We start from the raw sequence: 26280 nt of genomic DNA, 5'->3' as shown, positions 1-26280 counted from the left end.
GTGGGGTTCGCTCCCCTGAGGTTCTGGGAGCAGAAGATCCAAAACTCAAACCCACTGAGATTTGCTTGGTTTTACAACTTAGAGCCACATGCTGCTGCAAATGGGATGGAGTTTTTACCCCAAGCTCTGAACTGGCCCTGGATCGGGTCAGGGGGCTGGCCCAGGCTCCCTCGATCCATGAACCTTTCCTGATACTGGCTGAGCTTTGAGTTTGTTTGGGATAGGGCTTCCCTGGGTGCATGCATGTTAATAACAACACTCTGCCTCTGCCCTACATGCCAGGTCTCTGGGCCCTGCCAGTGCTAATGGATCCAGCCGCACACCCACACCGAGAGGCAGCTCAGCATTACTTCTCCATTATCCTGATGGAGAAACGAAGGTGCAGAAAGGGAAAGTGACTGGCTCAAAGTCACAGACATGGTCAGTAGCAAAGGTGGTAACAGAACCCAGATCTCCATGCTGCTTGAAGGCCGTGCAGTCTTGTGCATAGAGCCTGGACTGCCGCCTGGAGTCATGGGTTCTGCTCCCATCTGCTAACGACCTGATGGGTGACCTTAGGCAAGTTCCTGCCCCTCTCTGTGCCTCAGTTTCGCCTCCCACCATGTGACTGTCTTGTCTATTTAGACTGTAGGTTCTTTAAGGCACGGACCGTCTCTTATTGTGTATCTGTTTGGGCAGCACAATGAAGCTTCAGTTTTGACGTCTAGGTGCTATGGTAATACCGTGTCTTTTAACAAGACCATCTTTCCCTCTCTTTTGCACAGTTCCACCTGGGTTGCCATTGAGTTTGTGTGGGTCTGTCTGTAGTAAAACAAATGCACTTACCTGTACCTCAGTCTTGAGATCACATATTGTCAGACAGTCAAATCACACAGGCGCTGAGAGCGTCCAATTGAACATTACTACCTTCATTTGAATAGTCATTCATTCAACTCATGACGGACATTTGCACAAACATGGGCCTCTCTTCCTATTCTATTTTTGTTTAAGAATGAGCGAAAGTAAATGCAAATGCAAAAATAAATAAACCTGTCAGTGCAACACGGAGGTTGAGATTTGCATATATAAAATGTCAAGACATTCTGAGTTATGATTCCCACGGCAACAGTAAGTCATCCTCATTACACGCAGACGTTGGCATGAACCCCATGCTCCTGATGCGTCAGGTACACCTGCTGCCACCTTTGACTTTTCTCACTCTTTTGAGTGTCTAACAACAACTGTAACTGTGCACTGTGTTTAGTGGAGATGAGTGTATGCCTGTGGGTATTACATGTATTGGTCCTATAGAGGATCGTTCAGCTACAACTCCAACATCTTAGATCACCAAAAACATCTGTGAAGTCAAGCACAGTCCTGCATTATCTGGCGCAGCAAACATTCCTTTGTCTATAGATTCTCTCATAATTTCCTAAGCAGGGAATCCAATAGCCACATACTAGATTGCCATTAGAGAGAGTTGCAGTAGCTATGCATGGAGTTCATTGAGCCCTAGGAATCTGAAGTCCATCCTGGGAGTTATAGGTTTTACTCATTAAGATACTTGCCTAGGCTGATTGGAGAAGCAGCCACGGCTGGGGTCATGCCAATCAGGGCCCAGCTGGCCCTGATGAAAGGCCTGTGGGGCTAGAAGGCAGAGGAGTCTCTCTCTAGCACTGGAGAGAGAAGGACCTGGCTGCCTGGGAGCAGGGCAGCTGGGGCAGAGCAGTGCTGGGGAGAGGCAAGAGGAGCTGGGGAGCTCCAGCGTGGTAGCTCCCCAGGCTGAGGCCTTGTGAAGGCCTGCGGAGGTATTGGGGCTGCAGAGATACAGCCTGGGAATAGGCAGAGGCAGCAGGTCCCAACCCCTTGCCGATGATGAGTGGCCATTACACTGCAGTCTGCCCCAGCGAGCGGGGGCTAGATGACGACTGGCAGTAGCCACTGAGGCGAGGTGGGTTTAGAGCCGGGGTCTCAAACTCAAATGATCACAAGGGCCACATGAGAACGAGTACATTGGCCCAAGGGCCGCATTACTGACACCTCCCCCCAACCCCCGCTGCCCTCAGCCCTGGCCCCACTCCACCCCTTCCATGAGGCCCTGCCCCTGCCCCACCTCTTCCCACCCCTTCCCTGCCCCCACTCTAACCCCTACCCCAACTCTGCCCCCTCCGGGCCCCCAGAGGGTGCAGGGGGGGTGAGAGGTGCGTCAGGGCGTCAGGGCAATGGGTTGGGGTGTGGGGTGCAGGAGGGATGGAGGAGTGTGGCAGGGGGGTTGGGGTGTAGGAGGGGTGTGGCAGAGGGCTCAGGGCAGTGGGGGAGGTGTGGGGTGAAGGAGGGGGGAGGGGTGTGGCAGAGGTCAGGGCAGTGGGTTGGAGTGTGGGGTGCAGGAGGGATGAGGGGTGCGGCAGGGGGCTCAGGGCAATGGGTTGAGGTGTGGGGTGCAGGAGGGGCTAGGGGTGTGGCAGGGGATCGCGATGCAGGAGGGGTGTGGCAGGGGACTCAGGGCAGTGGGTTGGGGTGCAGGAGGGATCCGGGGTGCGATGGGGTTCAGGGCAGGGTGTGGCAGGAGGCTCAGGGCAGGGGGTCAGGGTGTGGAAGGGGGCTGGGATGCAGGAAGGGTGCAGAGTGCAGCAGGGGGCTCAGGGCAGGGGGTCAGGGTGCAGCAGGGGGCTCTGGGCAGGGGGTTGGGGTGCAGGAGGGGTGAGGGGTGCAGCAGAGGGCTCAGGCCAGGGGGTCAGGGTGCAGGGTATGGCAGGGGGTTGGGGTGTGGCAGGTGGCTCAGGGCAGTGTGTTGGGGTGCAGGAGGGCTGTGGCAGGGTGCAGGCAAGGAGCTCAGGGCAGGGGGTTGGACTTCTGGAGGAGGTTGGGGGGCAGGATCTGGCCCGGTGCGCACTGGGGGCAGGGCAGGCCAGAGCAGCTCTAGGGAAATGCTGGGGGAGGGGGAGGGGGCTGCGAGGAGCTTGCGGGCCGCAGAAAAGAACCTCGCGGGCCACTTGTTTGAGATGCCTGGGTTAGAGGGTTGGGGGGTTCCCCTGGGAGGGGAGACCCAGAGAGTGGGGGTACAGCTGGGCAGAACCCTGAGGTAGAGGGGCACTGGCCAGCAGGGGGTGCTCTGAAGCTCCAAAACAGCTAATTCTAAGATGACCAGCAGGAGGCGCTGCACCTGAGAGTCTTCGCTTCGCTACAGCACCCTACATAATGGTGACCAAGCTGAATGTAGTCCCTAAACCAGTGACTCCTGCACACACAGGCAGTTATCAGAGAATGCAGAAATAGGAGCACCTGCTCAGACACTTTGCAAACAGACCCTGGAGGTTTCTCTGCACCACATTTTAAAAGCTGCAGGGACTGGCAGACATTTCGCGTTCAATTCGGTGCAGATTGTTGGAGGAGAGAACGACACTGTGCTCTCTCTTAGGGACTTGTGTTAATCTCGTTTTTGTAGTTCTCCAGCTCTGAAATAAGTCCTTCAGACTGGGAATGTCTGTTTGCTCAGTGTGTAAACAGACACATAACACAGGGCTTGTGTGCACAGGACACTCTGTTCGAAGCCAGGGGTTATGCTGGCCCAAGCTGTAACAGTGTTGGTATTCCACTATAGCTATATGGGTCAATTTCTCTGTGTAGACAAGCCTACTGTTAAACAGCAGCATAGTGTGTGTGTGTTACACAAGATTCCCAAACAAATGACTTGCTGACACACCTATGGAAGTGAGGCCTTCGAGCCTTGTTGGAATAGATTATGCGTTAGGCATTTGACAGGTGATTCTTCGTTGTGCATATTCTGGGACTGCACGGGGATCAGCTCAGAATAATATTCACCTCACTGAAGTCTAACAACTGCTTGTGTGTGTGTACGCAAGCCTGCCTCACTCCCCAATAAAGCCCCCAGAGCCATTTTAAGACACGTTGTTGATGGGAGTGTAACAGGTTTATTCATCTAGGACCTGGTGTGTTTCCTAATACTCTTAATCATACGAAAAGAGGCAGCATTCAATGACAGAAGCAACTTCCTAGCAGGTTCCCAAGGGAGCTAGTTAATTCTGGCTTTCCTTTTATAGCCTCTCTCCAATCAATCACGTTCCACACTCACCAAACTCTGATGCGGAAATGAGTAATTGGAGAAAATGCTATTGATGGTGCCCGATCGGACACTACGTATCCCAGGGACAGGATTGAAAGGCAGGTCGCTTGAGAGAGCCGGGGAGACCGGAGCCATGATAGTCCCCACAATTGCTAGTGCCTGGGAGAGGCATCTGCTGAAGAGGCCAGGCCAGGCTGCCAGGTGCAGGCATGCGCCTTCCCCACGGTGGTGGTTTGGAGAGCGAGCAGGGTTGGGAGGACCAAGGGGCAGCCGCAGCCACCAGGGCCCAAAGGAGATGTTGTGTACAGACTGAGCCCTGTGGGGGAGCGGGCAGCAGCCCCCCCCCAGGCCCCCGGAAAGCTGCAGGCTTGCTGGGGGTGGGTGACCGGGCAGCGTTATTCCTCACCTTGCACCAGAACTGTGCTGTTTGCTATGTACTCAGTGATCTCTGTATCCCAGCCCCCTAGCCCATGTGCCTCCCCACACCCCCCCAGCCCTGCCCCACAACCCACTGGGGAACATGGGACAGGAAGCCCATTAACCTCAAGAGCTGTGGTTATTGCTGTCCCCTGGCACTGCCCTCCCACTGTGGCCCTTCTCTCAAGGAGGGCTGGAGGCAGGGGGTGGAGTCTGAAGCTGTATCTCCAGCATGGCAGCTCAGTGCCAGCTCTGACATTTGAGAATCCCTCCCCTCTCCCAGGGTTCACACTGCCCTCTCGCCTAAGGAAACGGTGCTGAAGTTCCCTGCCTCCTTTCAGTCGGAGGCCCTCCATGCCACAGTTCTTACTAGGTTGTGGGGGACCCTCTTGTAACATGGCAGCCTTGGCATGGTTCAGCTCCTGGGACACGTGGGACCAGGCCACATTTTCAGATTGGTTTTGGACCCTGGAAAGGCCCAGAGCTCTAGTGTCGTTCCAGACCACGGGTCAGGCCCCATCTCCCCGCCTGCCCAATCCTCTCAGCTGTGCTGGGACTGGGTCTTGCACCATGATGGGAATTGCAGGGGTCAGGGGGTGTCCAACATTCCTAGTTCGCTGCAGTGCCACTGGGCCAGAGCAGGGCAGCTTGAGAGCTGTGACAGGCTGCAGAGTCAAGTACTGCTAGGACGGGGTGTCCATGACCTATATGTTCCAGTGCGGACTTTGGCCCCGTGCCTTTTAATCCAGAAACGCTCTTCTCCTGCCTTTTCCCCAGTATCCTGCTCAGACAGCTGGGGGATCAGTAGCTTCCTCCCCACCAACCGACCCGGATGGCAGATGCCCCAGCACACCCGCATGTCTGAGGAGGGATTCAGTGCAGGCTGAGAGAGGTGGATTTTCCTGCCCGTAGACTCTGCAGCCACTACGTGAGCCAGCCTCAAACCACGGCGCTAATATCAATGATAAAGGGAGGGGGGAAATCTCCCCCCCTCGTTCCAGCTCCATTTTAATCATCTAAGAAAAGAGGGCTCCATTTCCATCCCCATTCATATGTATGAAATTAGGCAGGAAGCCATGTTTAATATGCGCAGAGGCAGAGCTGGATTTGAATTGGAAATCAGGGCTCTTTCCAGGCCTGGCCCGGAGGGGGGTAGGGGAGGCTGTGGAGCGCCATTAGAGTGCAGTGTTCTGGCGTTAATCTGTGTGGTCACGCTCCCCCCGTTAGCTGTTGTTGGCAAAGGGGAAGGTGGGTGCAGGGCTGGGGTGGGGTGGGGGCTAACACTGATTTTATCTGGGATGAGAAATTGGGAGTCAGTGGCTAAGAGCTCCTCTCGGGGAGCCGTGTGCAATGGGTCTGGCGAGAGCCCAGCGGGGCTCCAGCCCCACTGAAAACTCCTTTGTAATCAGCATGGACTGGCCCCCTTGTTGGTAATCATGGCAGAGCCCGAGGACAGTCACAGAGACGGAGCTCCCCGCTCTGCCCTCGAGATGGGCACCTTGGCAAGAGCAGCGGCAGAATCTCACAGAGGCCTTTGCCTTCCACTGCTGTCACTGCAGAGCCCCCAGTTGGGGATTTAACTAAACCACCCGGGATGGGTCTGGAGATGCGTGGTCAGGGGAGCCATTAGCGCAGTCCCTCCCTCAACACACATTGGTGTGGCGGAGCAGTCCCCAGTCTGCAGCCATGTTGGTGGGGCAGTTTAATGTGCATCACGCCCTGGTCTCCCCCTTCCCCTTGGACGAGCGCTGTCAGAGATGATTCGTCCTGTGTAAGTGCTGGGCCCTCTGTGGAGAGGGGCTCTCACTCTTGGGCCGGGGAGGAAGAAGATGCAGCAGGTGGGACTCTGCCCTCAATATAACTGACAATAGGTGCGAAGCGGAGAAGTACAGTAGCACAGAGTATAAACCCCAGAAGCAAAGCACCAGACTAATCCCTCCGGCTACAGAACCCTGGCTGCCCTCGGCTGCCCAGGCTGGTTGGCTTTTAGCATTATGCACGTGGGCCCTTGTGCATGGCTGGTGTTGCGCCGCTTTGATCTGGGTTCCTGCCTTGTATCAGGCTCCCATTGCTAGCAGCCCCATGCAATCACCGGGCTGTGTCGGTCTGTGCTGGGGGAAGGCGAAGGGTAAGCCAGAGGAATTGTTTTCCTCTGCATTCATTATAGATGCATGAAGATTATTTCCCCCCTGCCTTTTTGGAGTCTGTTCGTCTGGCTGCTTCAGCACCGCCTGGTCGCTGGAGTGGGTTGCAATTTACGATAGTCTGCCCTGAGCCCAAACCAAGGGCTAGGGAGCTCTTAGGGTGTGTCTACCCTGCAACGTAAGCCCCGCTGCAGCAGAACTGAAGTTAACAGACCCTGGGTTTGTTAACCAAGGTCTTGAGCATCTACACTCTTTTGTAACCCCAGGCTAGGAATTGTTGAACCCTGGGTCCCAACCTGGGATTCCAGGATCTGCAGGCCCAAGTCCAACCACCCATATCACAGACTTCCTAGCGCCCTTCCAAAATGTGGCCACTCTATCCCTTTGTTTGTGGTGCAATATGGGAAAGCTTGACCGTCCACCAAACTTGACCGTCCACCAAACTTGACCATCCAGAGGACGCAGAAAGTCGGCTTGTGGGATTCCCAGAACACAAGTCATGGGGGGCTGCATCTACACTGCAAAGCAATAAGGCTTGAACCCAGGGTCCTGGTTTGACTCAGGGTTTGACCCTCCATCCCTGTGGGGACCTGGGATCTGAGCCTTGGGTTAGTGTGATTTGTGTGTAGATGGAAGGAGGGGTTAGGCTTGAGCCTGAGTTGAAACTGCTGTGTAGACAAACCCTTAGTCTAAAACAGTGGGCTAGGGCTCTGGAGGCCTGGTTTCTCTGAAGGACTCTGCCTCTGACTGGCTGCGCAACATTGGGCAAGTAACTTGGAACCAGATTGTCCCGTGAATTTGGAGCACGTGCAGCATGCTGGGTAACTGCACATTACATTGGCTAACTTGTACTTTGCACAGGCAGTTAATGCAACACCTTCCACGGTGTTACCCAGAGGCTCTGCAAATCTAGCTCCTTAGCCCTCCCTGCCTCAGTGTATCCATCTGAACAATGGGGCTGAGATTCACCTACCTTCGGACGGGCGGGATTGAGGCCTGCTTGATGATTGGATGCACAGATTCAGAGCACAATAGACGTGCCCAGCCAGGGCTTCTTTGACCAGCCCTTTCTCACCTGCCACCATGTTGCATCCCTCTTGGAGAGGAGAAACAGGTTGTGCCCTGTCCCTGGCTCCCTCTAGATCTTGAGCGCTAACAGCCCCTGCTCCTCTCTCCCTGCAGGCTTTGTGCTGCAGTACTCGGTGGACAACAGCGAGGAGTGGAAGGACGTGTTCATCAGCTCCAGCGAGCGCTCGTTCCAGCTGGACAGCCTCAAGTGCGGCACATGGTATAAGGTGAAGCTGGCAGCTAAGAACAGCGTGGGGGCCGGCCGGATCAGTGAGATCATCGAGGCCAAGACACACGGCAGAGGTAACCCACCAGGGGCCGCCCAGCCACTCGGAATTGGTCTGTCTGCTGGCCTGATGCCGGCAGAACGGCGTGTACGTCTTGGGCCGCCTGCGCTGGTTCCCCTCTGTAAGGCAGTCCTTAGCTCCTGGCGAGGGAGGGAGGAAGTAGTTGGCCCCTCATTCAGCACAGCGCTATGGGCCGGGTGCATCAGCACGGGCCGCTGCTGGAGGCAGAATACAGGACACGGGCTGACGAGCTGGTTCTAGCTTGTCGGTAGGGCAAGGCGAAGGGATTCCCGTTTGCTTCTGCCCTGGACGATGCTGTTCCTGAGCTGCTGGCCACTCCCAGGGCATCCTGGAGCAGCTGCTACTCTGGCACGCACTCACCAGGGCCTCTCCCAGCCCAGCGAGGAAGGGTCCTGAGGCAACTTGCTCTGCACTGTTCTGTGCCACTGCCCAGGCCCTAGCATGGCCAGGGGCAGAGATTCACCAGCTGCATTTCTTTTCCCTTTCAGATTTTACATTTGACCTACCCATTGTGGGGTCAGGTGTTGATGCTTTAGCCCCTCCCCATCCTCCCGCCATACTGCTGTGCACCCTGCCTTCTTCCCCAGTTTGCTCCAGTGCAGTTTGCTGAGCTGCAGTATTGGGAAGACAAGGAGGAGTGACAGAAGCATGATCTTGTGGGGTGTGGATGATGCTGGGTCCATGGTTAGGGTTCCAGTGAGGCCCGCGCTGTCTTCTTGCCAGGATCGAGCGAGATAGACTGGTGGTCAGAATAGGAGAAGCAGGAAAACTCCTGCCCCAGTCTGTTACTGCAGAGTTATTTGGTTTTGTAAGGTTGCTGCAAGGCCACCAATTGACTCCTCTGTGCAGCCGTCAGTGTCCTTTTCTTTGCTGAAATGAGAAACTCCCAGGAGGCATTTAGAATCTTCTTCTGTAATGCATGGTGCAAGGTGCAGGAGGTCAGTTTATTGGCTTCATGTCCTTGACAAGATTCCTGTTAAAAGTTGGCCCTGGCCTCATACGGACGAGCTTATTGCTGGCTGTGACCGATGGTAAAAGAACTCCACCGTCCTGTCATCGTTAGCTAAGATGCTGTCGCAACTGGCTGTGACCAGAAGTAGAATTTTTTCCCCTAGCTGCCCAGGCAGTGACCTCAGCAGGCGTGTATTATGGAGACACAGGTTCTGCTCCTCCAATTAAGTTACCAAACCCTATTTCCAGCAGCCCAGCCATAAAACCCCTGCAGGAGGGAACCTGAGCAGCAAAGCTCCTGACTGGGTGACGTGGCAGGAGGGGCCCTTTGCTTCTTCTCGCTTGCTGGGCATTTACCAGCGTCTGGGCAGGCGGCTTTGTGCTTGGGAGCTCTGTCACCGGCTTCGCTTTGCAGCATGAACTGTGGCCACCGGGCAGACGCTGGGTTGGAAGGGATTGAGTGTGCTGAGTGTTGCTGGCAGGATGGGGATGGAGTAAGAGCCAGCTCCCATTGAAGGCTGGACTGAGACCCACCACCGAACTGCTTCAGATGCAGCAAAGTGAGCAGAGGCCGTGGTGACGGGGCAGATGGAAAGCTTGCCCTGTAAGAGCCGCCCCCTCCCAGGCCCTCATGGCATGTCCTTTTCCACAGAGCCCTCCTTCAGCAAGGACCAGCACCTCTTCACCCACATTAATTCTACGCACGCCAGGCTGAACCTGCAGGGCTGGAGCAGCGGGGGCTGCCCCATCATGGCCATTGTCTTGGAGTACCGGCCCAAGGGCAACTGGGTCTGGCAGAGCCTCAAGACCAACAACTCGAACGAGGTCTTCCTGACGGAGCTGCGCGAGGCCACCTGGTACGAGCTGCGGATGAAGGCCTGCAACAGCGCTGGCTGCGGGAACGAGACCACCCAGTTCTCCACGCTGGACTATGATGGCAGTAAGAGCTGACGCAGCACGGCGAGTGGCCTGGTTCTGGGGGGCTGGCCGCGGGGCATAGCGTGCTTTAGGGGGCCAGGGGATGTGGTGCGGGTTAGGCGGCTGGGGTGGGCCAGCAGTAGGATTCCCACACGGGCGTCATGTTATACCGTGTGACAGCGGCATGGCATTAGGGGGATTGTCTCTCTTGCTCAGCGTTTTGCTGCTGCCTGTGGCCTGGCTGAGCCACTCATCTGAACGCCAGGCAGCTGCAGCATCCAGAATCTGCCTCTTCTGCGGTGCTGTCCACCCCACCTTCCTCACTTCCTAGCCAGGCCCTCCGTGCAGCTGTCACTAGCCTTCCTCCTGCCCCTCACCCTCCTCTGCCCACAGCTGGGATCACATGAGGCTCTGGCACCTGGCCCGGAGCTGGGATGGGAGCACGAGCAGTGAGATTTGCCCAAAGTAGGTTAGAGAGACGAGCTGCACAGAGCTCTTCTTCAGGCCTCTGTGTAGTTCGAAAGCTCGTCTCTCTCACCAGCAAAAGCCGGTCCAGTGAAAGACACACGCACGCACATGCACACACACCGTCTTTCTGCTCTCCTGGGAGTGACATGGCTACCAGCACACCCTGAACTTGATTAGGCTGATGGGGAGAGGAGTACAGAAGAAAGCCATCTCTCCAAACCCCAAAGACAGCGTATGCTGGAGCCTCCCTGCTAAGTGCCTTCCTGGCTCACCACAGGCCTGTCCTAACTAGAGACTTCTCCAGGTCTTTCTCATGCCTTATTACTATGTACACGTTAGCTCTGGCACCTAGCTCTCCCAGCTCGCGGGTTGGGTTTTAAACACCCCAACAGCCTGATCTTTGTGACCCAGTGCAATCTCTGTGGAGTCCGTGCCAGCTGGGGTCTGACCCTGCACGGCAGTGCTGTAGCAGCCATACCTCCATTACCATCCACAGTCTAGGCTCCTTCCTCACGGAAGGGGATTTAATTAGCAGTTAGTTAGCTGTCCTGTCTCCATGGGCACTGCTATGCTGAGAGCCTGCTTCCCAGCCCAGGTAGACAGACATGCACTTGCTGTGCTTGAAGTAAGTAGCATGTGGAAAATAGCAGTATGGCCACGTTGGCGCAGGTTAGCCATCCTAGTACAATCCTGCCTGACCATGGGTGCAGAGTCAGGCAGCTACCCAGCCACTGCAGCCACCCTCCTGTTATCGCAGCACTAGCTCAAGCATAGCTAGCACCTGTCTGCCTCCTCACGCTGGGAAGCAAACACCCAGCTGCCCTGTAGACATACCCCATTGCCCCTTCAGTCCTTGGCATCCCTGCGCAGGCTGTCCGCAGTGGTTTCGTTTTGTGATGCAGACACCCGGGAACTGGAGTGACACCCCACCCCTTCCCACACCTCCTCCCTCACTTATTGTCCAAAGAACATTGAGAAATGTCCTGGTAATAGCCACTGGAGAACCAGCTATCATCCTTGCTGCTCCCCCGCTTTGGTTCCTGTCTTCCCCTGCCCCTCCTCCCACTCCCAGCAAAGATTGCAGGGGCCAGTATCACTATCCCTATTGCACACATGGGGAAACTGAGGCACAGAGCAGGGACCTAACTTGCACAGGGAGGGAGTCAGTAGCAAAACCAGGAAATGAACCTTGGAGTCCTGGTTTCCAGTCCCTTGCTGTAACCGTTAGACGCTCATCCCTTTAGTAGTCAGCCTGTAGGGGTTCTCGCAGTAAAGCAAACCCTTCTAAGTGTCACACCTGCTTTATTTCTTCACCTTTCACAAGGGCAGCTCAGGTGCCAGGTGGGATTGTTCCAATTACACAAAGGCCAGAAATCTGTGCCAGCCCCTTCCTGAGCAGCCCCCAAGCCAGGCAGTGCCAGCTGTTGGCAGGGAGTGTGAGACCAGAGTTTTGGTAGGCTTGGTGTGTTCTTGTGACAGATGCTTCTGCTCAGAGCCTGGTCACATGTTCATTCTCCAGGGAGACTGCAAGTGCCTCGTTTTTATCAGTGGACTGAGAGGGAGATGGAGATGACACAGGGAAGGTGTGCCTGTTACCTGACTGAGTATCCCGCCCCTACTCCCCTGTCTGCAAAGCCCGCACCATCCAGCAGAGAAATGAAATTTGCATGCAGTCTTCTCTGGGGAGCAACACTGCATCCCAGTTGCCCCACATCCCCACCCTCCAAGCACTGACATCCTCAGGAGGTTACCATGGTCAGTGGCTGTGGCAAAGACTCTGTGCCAGATAAACTCTGTGGTGGGTCAGATCAGAGTGCTTTACAGCACACGGCTATGCGTTAGGAACATGAATCCTGGCGGGGGGGAGCTGGTGGCTAAGGCCAGGACACCTCTTAGCTGCCATTTCTGGGACTTGCAGTTGCACATGCTCTCGTGTATCATGTGTTTACTCAGCGTGGGTTCCCATGACTGGCTGTAAGAAGGGCTTGGTGAATCTCTGTAGCCCTGTGGCTTGGGTGGGGTGAGCCCCCAAGAGCCCAGCTCTGAGGGTAGGTCTGTGCTGCAGCCGGAGGAGAGGCACCCAGCGCGGGTAGGTGCACCTGCCAAAGCTTGAATCTGGCTAGAGGGGCTAAAAATGGGAGTGAGTACGCACCCAGAGCTCTGAGGAGCTTGTACAATCGATTCTGGGGTCCAGGCCGTGCTACCTAGATGAACACTAGTGTGGGTACGCCCCCATGAGCTGTGTCACGCCTCCCGCTGCAGTGCAGATGTTGGGTGGGTCTGCACAGGTGAGCCAGAAACACCCTCATCTAAACAGACTTACCACCAGCCTTGGCTGCCGGTACCATGAGCCCAGCTTGCCTCTTGGGTTCCCAGGGTGGCTGAAAGCAGAGAGAGTGTGTGTTTATTATTACTAGACAGTATTTGGTCCTGCCATGAGGGCAGGGGACTGGACTCGATGACCTCTCGAGGTCCCTTCCGGTCCTAGAGTCTATGAGTCTATGAGTGGGCATCCCAGACCTCTCCCTCTGCCCCGACATCCCTCTGAAGCCGCTTTGCAGTTGGGCGGAAGGTGTTGTCCGCAGGCCAGCCCGGCCTCGGCTCTGCTCAGCTCCAAGCTGAGGTCCGACATGTGGCTCTCTCCTAGGTACCATACCCCCAATCAAATCTGCTCAGGGGGAGGGGGACGACGTGAAGAAGCTTTTCACCATCGCCTGCCCTGTGATCCTGGCCACGCTTGGGGTGGCCCTGCTCTTCATCATCCGGAAGAAGAGAAAGGAGAAGCGTCTGAAGAGATTGAGAGGTGAGGTGTGAGCCCCTCCTCCGTCATGAGATGCACTGATTAAATATCTGCTGGTCAGGAGGCTGTGTATTGATTGCATCGGGCAGGGCAGGACTGAGAGATTCAGGCTTGCAGCTGGAAAGCACGTTGGGAACCTGTGAGTTACACCGTCGTGAAAACACTAGTTCCTCCACTGGGTTAATGTAGAGCTGCTCAGGCCAGCAGGTAAGGGAGGGTGCCCCATTGTCTAGAAATGATAGAACCAGAGTCATGCACACCAATTCCCAAGAGGCAAGCAAATTCTGACAGACAGGTTCTGCATTGTGAATGGAGGGAAGGACAATTCAGCAGCAGGATCTCCATGAGATGCAGGCTCTGCTCCCTCCTCTGAGGGACTGAACCCCAGGCAAGTGTTCATAGGAAGTGATCGGGAAGTTCTTCGAGTGCTTGCTCATATCCAGTAGGTGTGTTCGTCGGAAGATTTTTACCCTAGCAACACTCGGTGGGTCACTGGGTGCCCCCTGGCGTGGCGCCGCTATGGCACCGAATATATACCCCTGCCGACCCGTCCGCTCCTCAGTTCCTTCTTACCGCCCGTGTCGGTCGTTGGAACAGTGGAGCGCGGCTTAGCTGATCTCCACCTCCCTAGCTTTTCGCTCGTTCTAATACTTACTGTGTATATAGTTTATTTTCTGTAGTTCTAGTTAATAGATTTTTGTAAACGTAGTTAGTGTATAGTTCAGAGGGTCGGGGATTAGCCCTTTCCCTCTCCCGGTGCCCAGGCCCATGCTTGGCTCACCGGGTTTCAAACCGTGCTTGGCCTGCCGCCAGCCGATGCCCATGGGAGACCCCCACGACTCTTGCCTCAAGTGCTTGGGGGAATCCCACCTCGCAGACAAGTGCCAGATTTGCAAATCGTTCAAGCCGCGGACAAAAAAGGAGCGGGACTTTCACCTTAAGCAGCTCCTAATGGAGGCAGTCCTCACTCCTCCACCTTCAGCACCGCCTGCCGGACAGTCCATGCTGGGGAGAAGTGCCTCATCGGCACCGGAGAGCGCCGGCACCGCGAAGACAGCTCGGCACCAACCGTCACCGGCACAGAAACCGGCCTGGCACTGCTCCCTCTCCCCACGTGCCAAGAAGCTTAAAGCTCCTGCGGCCCCACTATCTGCACCGCAGTCTGAGCAACAATCTAAGTCGAGCCGCCCGGCACCACCAACTGCCGTGGCACCGACAATCTCTGCACCGTTGATTCCGGCAGTGCAAGAGCCGTCGAGTCCGGTGCGTGACAGCTCCCCGGCACATGCCTCGGTAGAGCTTCTCGTTCCCACTATGCCAGAGACATTTGCTCCGGCGAGGGAACTTATTGCCTTAACGGAGCCTGCTCTGTCTCAATCCCTGGTACCACTGGTGCGGGTTATTCAATCGACAGGCAAGCTGGCCATGGTAAGACCGCCTTCCATCGGCACCTCAGGCAGACAGCACTCAAGATCGAGATCCCATCAGCGCTCTCGATCTCGCCATTGCTCCAGATCCAGGCGCCGCTCGCAGTCCCGGTATCAAACTCCTGCCCGGTACCGGTCGCACTCGTGGCACCACTCGAGGTCCCGCTCTCCGGACCGTTATTCCAGGCACTGGTCCAGCTCCCGGCACCGTTCGCACCGCAGCCGCTCTCATCACAGAGCGTCCAGATCCCGGTCGACCTCCCGGCACCGCGCCGGTCGCAGGTCCCGATCACGCTCTCGGTACCGATACGGATCCCGGTACCGCTCCCAGGTGCGGCATGACATTCGGTACCCTAGAGACAGGGCTTACCCTCAAACAGCCTCCGCTCCGCCATGGCCACCGAGGCACACATCTGAGTCATTGCACGCGGATAGTGCTGCCTATCCTGATTCAGAGGCACATAGCTGGGTTCTCCATGAGGCTCAAGGTCCAGACCAAGATCCTCATCAGTGGTCCTTTTGGACGCCTTGAGCATATCACCAGGCCCAAGGCAAGCCCACGGTACCATCACGTTCCGCTGCGTCGGAACATCGCACACCAGAGGCCACTGTTAGCTGCCCCCCTCCAGCAGGTACAGATAACTCCCCTCAGGTACCAGATCATCAGGCCCTCCCAGACCCTGACATACCTCCGGACCAAGAGTCCTTCCAGGAACCACTGGTACCGGGTCTGTCGTCGTCCTCTTCGCCCGATGAGACAGTGGCCGGTACATCCTCCTCGGGCCCGCCCCCTATCGACCTCCGAGCTCACCAGGATCTTTTGTGGTGAGTCACCTTAAATATCAATCTCCAGGTGGAGGAGGTCCCTGAGGTTGAGGACCTGGTGATAGACATACTGTCGGCAGATGCCCCAACCCGTGTAGCTTTGCCGTTTATATGCTCTATCCAAGCCAAAGCGGACACAATCTGGCAATCCCCGGCATCTATCCCTCCTATGGCCAGAGGGGTGGAAAGAAAGTATATGGTACCCTCCAAAGGATATGAATACCTATATACCCATCCTCCTCCATGCTCCCTGGTGGCTCAATCCATCAATGAGCGAGAATGCCATGGCGAGCAAGCCCCCGCCCCAAAATCACGGGAGGCTAGGCAGATGGACCTGTTTGGATGTAAATTCTACTCTGCAAGGGGCCTCCAACTCAGGGTGGCGAACCAACAGGCCCTGCTCAGCAGATATAACTATAACACCTGGCAGTCGGTGAGTAAGTTCACTGAGCTGGTCCCACCAGACTCCCGCCAGGAATTCCAAGCCCTTCTCGAGGAAGGAAAGAAGGTGGCGCGAACGTCCCTGCAGGCCTCCCTCGATGCTGTGGATTCGGCGGCCAGAACCGTGGCCTCGGGAATTACTATGAGGAGAATCTCGTGGCTGCAAGTGTCAGGTCTACCTCCTGAACTGCAACACACCATCCAGGACCTGCCGTTTGAAGGCCAGGGCCTTTTCTCCCAGAAAATGGACCCCAGGCTACAGAGTCTTAAAGACAATCGAGTGATCATGCGTTCCCTCGGGATGCACACCCCACAGACCCAGCGCAGGTCCTTCCGTAGCCAACCCCAGCGCCCTTACCCCCCGCCCAGACCGCGTCAAGACTTTGGCAGGAGGTGCGGTCACGGGAACTGCAGGCGACAATCTGGGTCCCAAGGTGGACAAAATACCAGTCCCACCAAACCAGCGCCATGCCCGAAAGCGAACTTTTGGAGGTGCGCCCGAGAGCAGAACACCGGTCCTTTCCCAGGATCCCCTTCAGTTTTCCAACCACCTTTCCTCCTTCCTCCCTGCGTGGTCCCAGTTAACCTTGGATCGCTGGGTCCTACGCACGGAGGAATTTGGATACCATCTCCAATTTATTTCACCCCCTCCCTCTCACCCCTCCCTCCCCATCCCTCTTCAGGGACCCCTCTCACAAGCAATTCCTCTGGCAAGAGGTTTGCACACTCCTCTCGATTGGAGCTATAGAGGAAGTACCGGAGGAATTAAGGGGCAGGGGATTTTACTCCCGATATTTCCTAATCCCCAAAGCAAAGGGAGGTCTTCGACCCATCCTGGACGTATGAGGACTCAACATGTTTCTGAAGAAGTTGAAGTTCCACATGGTATCCCTGGGGACCATTATCCCTTCCTTGGATCCCGGAGACTGGTACGCTGCTCTCGACATGAAGGACGCATATTTCCATATCGCTATTTACCCCCCGCACAGACGGTACCTACGGTTTACGGTGCACCGCCAACATTTCCAGTTTGCGGTCCTTCTGTTTGGCCTCTCCACGGCTCCTCGTGTCTTTACAAAGTGCACGGCGGTAGTGGCTGCCTTCCTCCATCGTCGGCGAATACATGTGTTTCCTTACCTAGACGACTGGCTTATTCGAGGGACCTCCAAGGCCCAGGTCACCCGGCACGTAGCCATCGTCATGGACCTATTCGAGAGACTGGGCCTGATGATCAATCGAGAGAAGTCCACTCTCGTACCCATTCAAAGAATAGAATTCACTGGGCCATTCTGGACTCCAAACTCGCAAGAGCCTGCCTGCCACCGCCCCGGTTTCAGGCACTAGTCTCCGTTATAAAAAGCCTCCAAACCTTTCTGACGTGTCTGAGCCTCCTTGGTCACATGGCGGCATGTACCTTTGTAACCAAGCACGCAAAACTATGCATGCGTCCCCTTCAAACCTGGCTCGCCTCAGTGTACCGTCCAGCCAGAGATACCATAGACATGGCGGTCACCATTCCTCAGAGCATCTTAGACTCCCTCAACTGGTGGCTAACACCCTCCCTGGTTTGTGCGGGACTGCCGTTCCATCTGAGGCAGCCCTCGGTGTCCCTAATGACGGACGCGTCGTCTCATCTGGGGAGCTCATCTAGACCATCGTTGCACGCAAGGCCTCTGGTCACCTCAAGAGCTAGCATTGCACATAAACGTCCGGGAGCTGAGAGCAGTCTGCCTGGCGTGCCAGACATTCCTGGAACACCTGCAAGGTCGTTGTGTTTCGGTGCTTACCGACAACACAACGGCCATGCACTACATCAACAAGCAGGGCGGGACTCGATCCTCCCCCCTTTGTCAGGAGGTGATCCAGTTGTGGGAATTTTGCATAGCCCACTCGATAGACCTCCTCCCGGGAGTTCAGAACACCCTGGCAGACCATCTCAGCAGATCCTTTCGGTCTCACGAGTGGTCGCTTCGCCCGGAAGTCCTACAGTCCATCTTCCAGAAGTGGGGCTTTCCCCACATAGACCTCTTCGCTTCCCGCGACAGCAGGAAGTCCCAAAAGTTCTGCTCCTTCCAAGGTCTAGCCCCGGGCTTGATATCGGACGCCTTCCTAATCTCATGGAAGGACCAGCTGCTGTACGCCTTTCCACCCTTCCCACTGGTGCACAAGGTTCTTTTAAAGCTCCGCAGGGACAGGGCTCGCCTGATCCTGATCACCCCTGCGTGGCCCCGACAGCACTGGTACACCACGTTGCTGGACCACTCGATAGCCAACCCGATCCCTCTGCCCCCGCATCAGGATCTTATAACGCAGGACCATGGCAGGCTTCACCACCCGGACCTGCAATCCCTCCATCTCACAGCATGGTTCCTGCATGGTTAACCCAGTTGGAGTTACGTTGCTCTGCCCCAGTGCAAGAAGTAGTCCTGGGCAGCAGAAAACCTTCCACTCGATCTACGTACTTGGCCAAGTGGAAGTGTTTTTCTTGCTGGTGTCAAGCACAAAATACATCACCCACGGAGGTTCCCATTCCCACTATATTGGACTACCTCTGGTACTTTAAACAACAAGGCCTCGCTATCTCATCATTGCGAGTGCACTTGGCGGCTATTTCTACTTTCCATCCCGGAGAAGGTACTTACTCTGCCTTCTCCCACCCTATGGTCTCAAGGTTCCTCAAAGGTTTGGAGCGTCTATACCCCCTAGTACGACACCCCGCCCCTTCCTGGGACCTCAACTTGGTCCTGATGAGACTTATGACTCCTCCATTCGAGCCACTGGCGACTTGCTCGCTCCTGTATTTGTCGTGGAAAACAGCCTTCCTTGTAGCCATCACATTGGCTAGGAGAGTCTCTGAGCTTCGGGCTCTGATGGCAAACCCGCCATACACGGTGTTCCACAAAGACAAGGTGCAGTTACGTCCGCATCCGGTGTTCCTCCCTAAAGAAGCCTCGGCCTTCCATCTCAACCAGGACATATTCCTCCCGGACTTCTTTCCCAAACCGCATACATCTCATAGAGAACAGCAGTTGCATTCCCTCAACGTCCGTAGGGCGCTCGCCTTCTACATTTACCGGACGAGACCCTTCCGCAAAACGCCTCAACTTTTTGTGGCAGTGGCAGATCGGATGAAAGGCGTATCCATCTCTTCTCAGAGAATTTCGTCATGGGTAACGGCGTGCATCCGTACTTGCTATGACCTAGCTCATGCCTCTCCGGGGCATATTACCGCCCATTCCACCAGGGCTCAGGCCTCTTTGGCTGCCTTCCTAGCTTGAGTTCCCATCCAGGAGATATGTCGAGCAGCTACGTGGTCTTCAGTACATACCTTCACTTCCCATTATGCCCTGGTGCAACAATCCAGAGAGGACGCAGCCTTCGGCTCTGCGGTTCTACACGCTGCAGTATCTCACTCTGACCCCAATGCCTAGGTAAGGCTTGGGATTCACCTACTTGGAATGGATATGAGCAAGCACTCAAAGAAGAAAAGACGGTTACTCACCTTTGTAACTGTTGTTCTTCAAGATGTGTTGCTCATATCCATTCCAAAACCTGCCCTCCTTCCCCACCGTCGGAGTAGCTGGCAAGAAGGAACTGAAGAGTGGACGGGTCGGCAGGGGTATATATTCGGTGCCATAGCGGCACCATGCCAGGGGGCGCCCAGCTGACCCACCGAGTGTTGCTAGGGTAAAAATCTTCCAACGGACGTGCACGCGGCACGCACACACCTACTTGGAATGGATATGAGCAACACATCTCGAAGAACAACAGTTACAAAGGTGAGTAACTGTCTTTTCCTTTGTTGTTCAGCTAAATATTTAGGCTGAGATTTTTCTGTGTGACTCGTGATTCTGGGACCTGGCTTTAGACGCCACGAAGAGGCACCATTCATGGAAGGGTGCTCAGACCCCTCCCAAATCACTAATCACTGTGGACTGTCTTGGCCATCATTTCTTGTACTGTCTTGTGTCTGTGCCGTGCTGCGCTACGCACTGAATGGAGGTAGAATGCGAGTTGGCCCTGAAGTGCATGGCTGAGCCACAGCAGGTTGGGAGGAAGGGATCTAACAGACAGGCAGGCAGAGTGAACAAGGTAGGCTCGGGAAGCATCTGGTAGTTGCATGAGCTTTGTTAATATTTTGGGTGGATTTGTTGGGAGGTGATTAGTTGACACTAATGAGTGTTAGGTCTCGCTGGAGTTTTCCTGGAAGGCAGGCCTTGCAGTTCTGTAATGGCATATGCTACCTGTGATGGTTGCAGTTAAACACCATAGAGGGTTTGACCATGGACAGCCATGTTCCCAAGTGTCCTTTGTAACTTACAGCTGCAGCTTGGCATATGGTGGGGTGGGAGAGAGACTTGGACAGGGTTCCCTGCCCTTTTCCCCACCCAGTCCCCAAAGCATAGACAGCTGCTTAATGAAACAGAAAACTTTGATGGTGGGGGGGGGGCTTCAATTAACATGGATTAAACATATCGCAACAGTTAATAGGAGACAATAGATTTCTAGTGGAAAGCTGTAAGTATGGGCAACAGTCCTGCAAAGGCGGGGGAGATGGTCTTTGAGAGAAGAATCTGTGAGCTGCTCTGCCATGCCAGTGCGGGGTATGAGAGAAGTAGACAGACAAAGTGCCTCCATCAGTTCTTGAAGCTCTAAAGTCTGTGATCATCCATTTCAGTGTAGATCTTAGTGTAGATCCTGGAGGCTCTCTTGGGTGTTGGATTGTGTTGCTCTTTAAAAGCATGCACTGAACAAAGCTACATTTTGGTAGGATGGGTGAGGCCAAGAGCTTCATTGACTGGAAGGATTTAAAAAAAAATAGCAAACTGGTTTGTTCAGATACTTCAAAAATAACGGTGCCTATTATAGTAGTTGGATGTAGTTTGATGGCAAGATACTGTGATAGAACACATCTTACACTAGAATTAATGTTGATAGTGTCTGTGCACATCATGGACCCTCCCACCTAGCATATCGCACAGGCGGCCGTTCTAGAAACTTGACTTCTCACAGATGGACACGCCCCAGCCTATGCATCAGTGTGCAGTGGGAACAGAGTCCGTCCTCTGGCCTTTTCATGGCTCTCTTACAAATGTCTCTTGCTTTTGTATTGCAGATGCAAAGAGCTTGGCAGAAATGCTAATAAGGTGGGTGAGCAGTGCCTTGTTTTCCAGCGTAAGACCCTGTTTCACTTTCCGGTGTAGTTCATGGCACCAGAGCGCACCCTCAGCGTGTGTCTACATATGCTGCAGTCACACCTCCCACTTGCAGTGTAGACAGACCCACAGTGACCAGGGGTGTCACTTCCAAGCCTCCCTTTCTAATGCAGCTTGAAAGCAGGTGTAGCCAGTGGCTTTTCTCAGGCTACAGCTGGCCCCCCTATTCTGACAGCAGATGAATGTTGGGTGAGAAGAGGCTGAGTGGTGTGGTCCACCAGATGGGGGTGTCTGAATCCCTCTCTGGGAGTCTGGGATCGTACCCAGCATCGAATCTGCAGGTGAGAGGCTGCCCTGAGGAAGAGGGGATAGAAGTGGTGACCTGACAGGCGCTGAGGCCCAGCGCTGTGTGACTCGCTCAGTCCTGCCTGCTCATTTGGGGTAGAGCGAGCACACGGCGCTGCAGGGGTCGGATCCCTGGGATGATGGAAAAGACTCTATTTTACCCACTAACTGGGGGTTTGAGGGCTTCATAACACTGAGTATCTCCCAGTGACAGCAGTGGGTCTGGTGCGTCGCTTTCTGCTTGTCTTTCAAAGCATGGCAGAGTGATTACCAATACATGGCAGGTATTGTAATGTGAGGGGGTGGCGAGTTGTTCTTCATCCACAGCCCTTTTGTGTGGTGTCCCCCCCCCCAGCAGAAAGAAAGGGGTTGTAGACCTGGTTGCCAGTAAGGCGTGTCCAGTCAGCGAAGTGGAGGCTCTGCTATATTCACTGGCTTCTCTTTTCTCTGCAGCAAGAATAACCGGAGCTTTGACACCCCAGTGAAAGGGCCCCCCCAGGGGCCCCGGCTGCACATCGATATTCCTCGTGTCCAGCTGCTCATTGAGGATAAGGAGGGCATCAAGCAGCTGGGTGAGTGGGGCTCTTGCTCAGATGTAATGGCACTCGGCCTTATTACTGTTTAAAGGAAAGGATTGCTGAGCAAACCCTCCGTCTGCCAACCCTTTCCTGGTGAAGGCCACGGGTGCACCTTACCACTAGCCCCACAGACTCCTGGCTGGGTCCAGTTGGCGTGTTGCAGGCCGGGGGACACTCCTGCTCATACACCAGAGACGAGGGCAGCTGCAGCAAGCACTGTGAGATGGAACAGGCATGGCCATACATTGAGAGAACCCACAGAAGGGCCCTAGGGGAAGAGAATCTTTCCCCTGCCACACTTTTGGCCAGGGAAATAGTATTCCCAGGTTGATACCTGCCTGCCCTGGCTTCTGAGTGCCAGCTCCCCATGCCAAGAGCCCATCCTGGCCAGGGCATGTAGTTTCACTTAGGACTGGAAGGTCTTTCCTGCCCTGCCATCCCTCACCCCCTTGTATTTATTCCATTTTCAGCCATGTTGCCAATACCGCCTGGGATCATTCTCACACTCCAGTTCTGGGGGAAACTGGGTTGGAAGCTGAGAGGGGCCCTCAGGACAGAGGCTGGTAGTCCCCTCTGCCATGCCCCTATTTCATACTCAGGAAGGAGGAAGTGCCACTTCTCTGGCCCTGCACCATACAGCACAGGAGGAGCTGTGTGAAGCCCCAGCGCTTTTGTGTGTATTGAGCCTGACATGGGTGGAGGAAGGTCCCCTCAAGCAGGGAAGCCAGCGATCAATCTGGCAAGGAGTGAGTTAGTTACTGTCAAGTGGGTCAGGACAGCATGGGCTGGCAATGCTGGTTACTTGCAATGGCTGCATCTGTGGAGCTGTCTGAGCTCAGTCCCCAAACTGTCCTCCTTGCAGGGGATGATAAGGCTACAATCCCAGTGACAGACACGGAGTTCAGCCAAGCTGTGAATCCCCAGAGCTTCTGCACTGGGGTATCCTTGCACCATCCAGCTCTGATACAGAACACTGGACCCTTGATCGACATGTCTGACATTCGACCTGGAACCAGTAAGTACCCCAGGCTGTGTGACCGATCCCTTTTCCCCAAGACGCAGAGAGAGGAAACTGACCCAGGCTGTTTGCTGGCTGAGTACCCCAGCCATTGAGCTGAGCATTGTCTCCTCCCAGACCAACCTGGGTGGAGTTAGTTAGGCAGCCTCTGATTGTGCCTGTTGGATCCAGCCCCTGCAAGGCTGGGCTGGGCCACACCTATGTGCCCTGCTTTGAGAATCCTGCTGGGGCTCAGGCATGAGAGGTGCCAGGGGGCTTGCCAGAGGCTGCAATAGATGTGCTCACAGACACTTGGAGAACTATTAGAGCACAAAGTTAGGTGTAGCTCAGGGATTGCAGTGGGACCTGGGCACCTCAGTTGCTGTATGGCTTTGTGTGCTCATTGTTGCACCTGCAAATCCTGTGCATGGGGCCTGTACTGAGCTCACTCATTCTCAGCTCAGCCTTGGCTGTAGCCAGGAGCGGTGCCAGGGTTTTTGATGCCCTAGGCGGAGGTCCTTCTGCACTCCTGGTCTTCAGGGCACTTACTTACTTCAGCGGTGAGTCCTGGAGCGAGTGAAGGACCTGCCGCAGAATTGCCACCAAAGACCCGGAGTGTGGAAGGACGCCCCTGCTGCCAAATTGTCACTGAGGGCTGCAAAATGCCACCCTCCCAAATCCTGGTGCCCTAGGCGACCACCAAGGTCGCCTAAGTGGAAGTGCTGGCCCTGGCTGTAGCTCACCTTACTGTAGGAACAGGGGGACTCTATACCCTGAAACTGACTCTAGATGCTGTTCTGAGTCTTCATCAGGCAGCCTATGCCAGTTGGGCTGTGTTTGCATCTTAGAGCCCTTTAAAATGAAACACAGGTCCAATGGCAGGAAAGGAAGTGAGTTGTACCTCAGGACCCCCTTCACCATCACCCCAAATTGCACCATGTGTGGGATACATGGACTCCTACTAGCATACACACATTTCCACAACACACTGATGGTCTGTGAAATTTAAAAGAAAATGTGCAAAGTGCTCTAAACAGAAATGCTACTGCAGCCAGTGTGTGTCTCAGGTGGCTGTTGGCATTTCTTGGTCTTCCTCACAGCAGCACAACTGCATAAAACTAAAGTGAAAATCTACCACTGGTTGGATTACTGGAGGTTGGAGCTTTGAGTAGGTCACATCAGGGAGGGTTAGGGTGATACGTTCTATGTGAATACTGCCCATTTTCCCCTCTAACTTTGTGCCACAGAAAAGTGATTTCTTCCCATGTCAAGAACAAGTGTGAAATACCAGGTGTGGTGTGCGTCATCATCTAACTAACTAACTGACTGAACTGCACTCTGTCATTTATAAGCCTGCTCCTGTTACTGAACACGGTGGTGCTGCTGCCTGCTCCAGAAGCCATCCTCCCCTTTGTGCAGTGTGGCTATGAGAGCACCTGTGCAACAAATGCAACTGTGAGAGGGATGAGTGCAGCAGCAGCAGGGCACTGAACAAACCTCAGACAGATTCTGAGGGGGAGTGAAAATGTTTCAACTATTTGCAAATTACTGTCACTCAATCTAGCTCAAAGGGGTGTTACATTTAGGGATTAGGTAAGAGTGCATGGTTATATATTGTTATTCACATAAGACCTTCTGCTAAGAGTTATTACTGTTAAGTAAGTAAATAAGGTGCATGGATTGTTTTTGTACTTAGTGATGTGATAAGATAATTACAGTTGCTTTAGACTTGACTTATCTGCTCAGCTGGAGACATAACATCAACAATATATGCTTTGCTTTATAAAGAGGAGGCAGGGAGTCTAAATATATGCATAACTTCCTAAAAATAGCAGACAGTGTCTCAGATCAGTCCATTTTACAAATTGTATCATGTTATACAATTGACTACAGACTGACTCTTGCTCTAATGGAAGACAGATAAAAGCACAGGAAAATGCATGAAATATATCAGCTGGAGCTAAGTAAGTAAGTAAGTAAGTAAGTGTTTTCCAAAGTACTATTTTGAGTACTTAGTTGCATTATCAATTGTATTTAGAAGCTTTCTGCCAAATTTCCACTAGTTATGGCTTTTTTGCTGATTGGATGCCTAATAATGTTTAAACATCCATGCTGGTGATGACCACTAGATATGTGCCAAACTAACATGTGGTAGCAATCAACTCTTTCTAGCTGATGAGTTACCCCTTAGTGCTCCAGATGGGTCAGGGCTAGTAAACTACAGACACTTGTGTCTGTTGGTGTACAGATGTGTAGCAGTATACACAGACCTACATCTGTGTCTACAGCTGGACATTGGCAAACATGCATGTTCAGCCTGTAGACAGGTGCGTCCCAGGGAGGCTCAATATTTGTTTGTTTGCCTCATGAGAGCACATCTTTCTCAATTCTCAGAGAACAAATGTGACTTTCTTTGTTGTCTAACTTCTGTGCTTCAGACCCAGTTTCCCGGAAGAGTGTGAAATCTGCGCACAGCACCAGGAACAGGTACTCCAGCCAATGGACTCTCACTAAATGCCAGGCATCTACTCCTGCACGTACTCTGACATCAGACTGGAGGACTGTGGGATCCCAGCATGGAATTATGGTCACAGAGAGCGACAGCTACAGTGCCAGTTTATCTCAGGACACGGGTGAGTTGTCAGGATGGGGAATGTGGTGGTGGGGATTGCTGCCTGAGGGAAAGGCCAGGTGTGTGGCACATCTAGTGGAACAAGAGAGAAACAGGAGGCAGCACCACTGCTCAGCTATTCACTCCTGGGAGCAGCTTCTGCCCCACCCACCTCCTACCATCTCTCCAGCAGGAAACAGCCGAGTGTATCCACAGAGAGCCTCCTGGCAGCCAGCTTCCATGCATGTTTTCTTCAGAGTCCAGGCAGAGCATAGTCTGCAGGAGGGTCAATTTGATGTAAATCATCAGTCAGGAAGACTTGATGTAATCATGGATTTCTACCTAAAAGTGCATTTGTGTGTGTTTGTTGGTTGTTATAACCTTAGTACATATTCTTCACAGCTCAGAGACAGATGTAGCTATACATTTTTAAGTGAATTATTTAGAAAACTTTTCAGATTTGTTTTACAGCTATATCAGAAAATGATTGATTGATTGGGTATTTTATTTACAAAAGGTAATTGAAGCAGATGATAGTTCACCTTCCAATGAATGACTTCATAAATATCTCTAGTTCAACAGGTTAATCATTAATATTAGGAGGAGAACATCACTGGAAAGATGTTTACATTCTTTTATTTAACAAACTAACTGTAACAACATGTATTCTGGATTTTTTCTTTTCTTTAACAGCAAACATAATATTTTAATGCAACAAGCATCTATGCTTTCTTTTAGTGTAGCTAAACAGTCAGTCAGTCAA

At 53.9% G+C, this 26280-nt stretch overlaps 1 protein-coding gene across 1 annotated transcript in view; it reads left to right on the top strand.

Annotated features, from left to right (window-relative positions):
• The window catches only part of DSCAML1 (DS cell adhesion molecule like 1), a 327133-nt gene that overhangs the window by 285568 nt on the left and 15285 nt on the right, over window positions 1-26280 (top strand). The window contains exons 25-31 of the mRNA XM_050921872.1: window positions 7807-7995; window positions 9604-9891; window positions 12985-13140; window positions 20947-20977; window positions 21785-21903; window positions 22772-22924; window positions 25345-25539. Of these exons, the coding sequence (XP_050777829.1) occupies window positions 7807-7995; window positions 9604-9891; window positions 12985-13140; window positions 20947-20977; window positions 21785-21903; window positions 22772-22924; window positions 25345-25539 (1131 nt within the window). The remainder of the gene's footprint in view (window positions 1-7806; window positions 7996-9603; window positions 9892-12984; window positions 13141-20946; window positions 20978-21784; window positions 21904-22771; window positions 22925-25344; window positions 25540-26280) is intronic.

This window comes from Gopherus flavomarginatus, chromosome 13 (genome assembly GCF_025201925.1).
Source record: "Gopherus flavomarginatus isolate rGopFla2 chromosome 13, rGopFla2.mat.asm, whole genome shotgun sequence".
NCBI classification, from domain to species: Eukaryota; Metazoa; Chordata; order Testudines; family Testudinidae; genus Gopherus; species Gopherus flavomarginatus.
The sequence above is the reverse complement of the archived record's forward strand: the minus strand, read 5'-3'. Positions and strand labels throughout refer to the sequence as shown.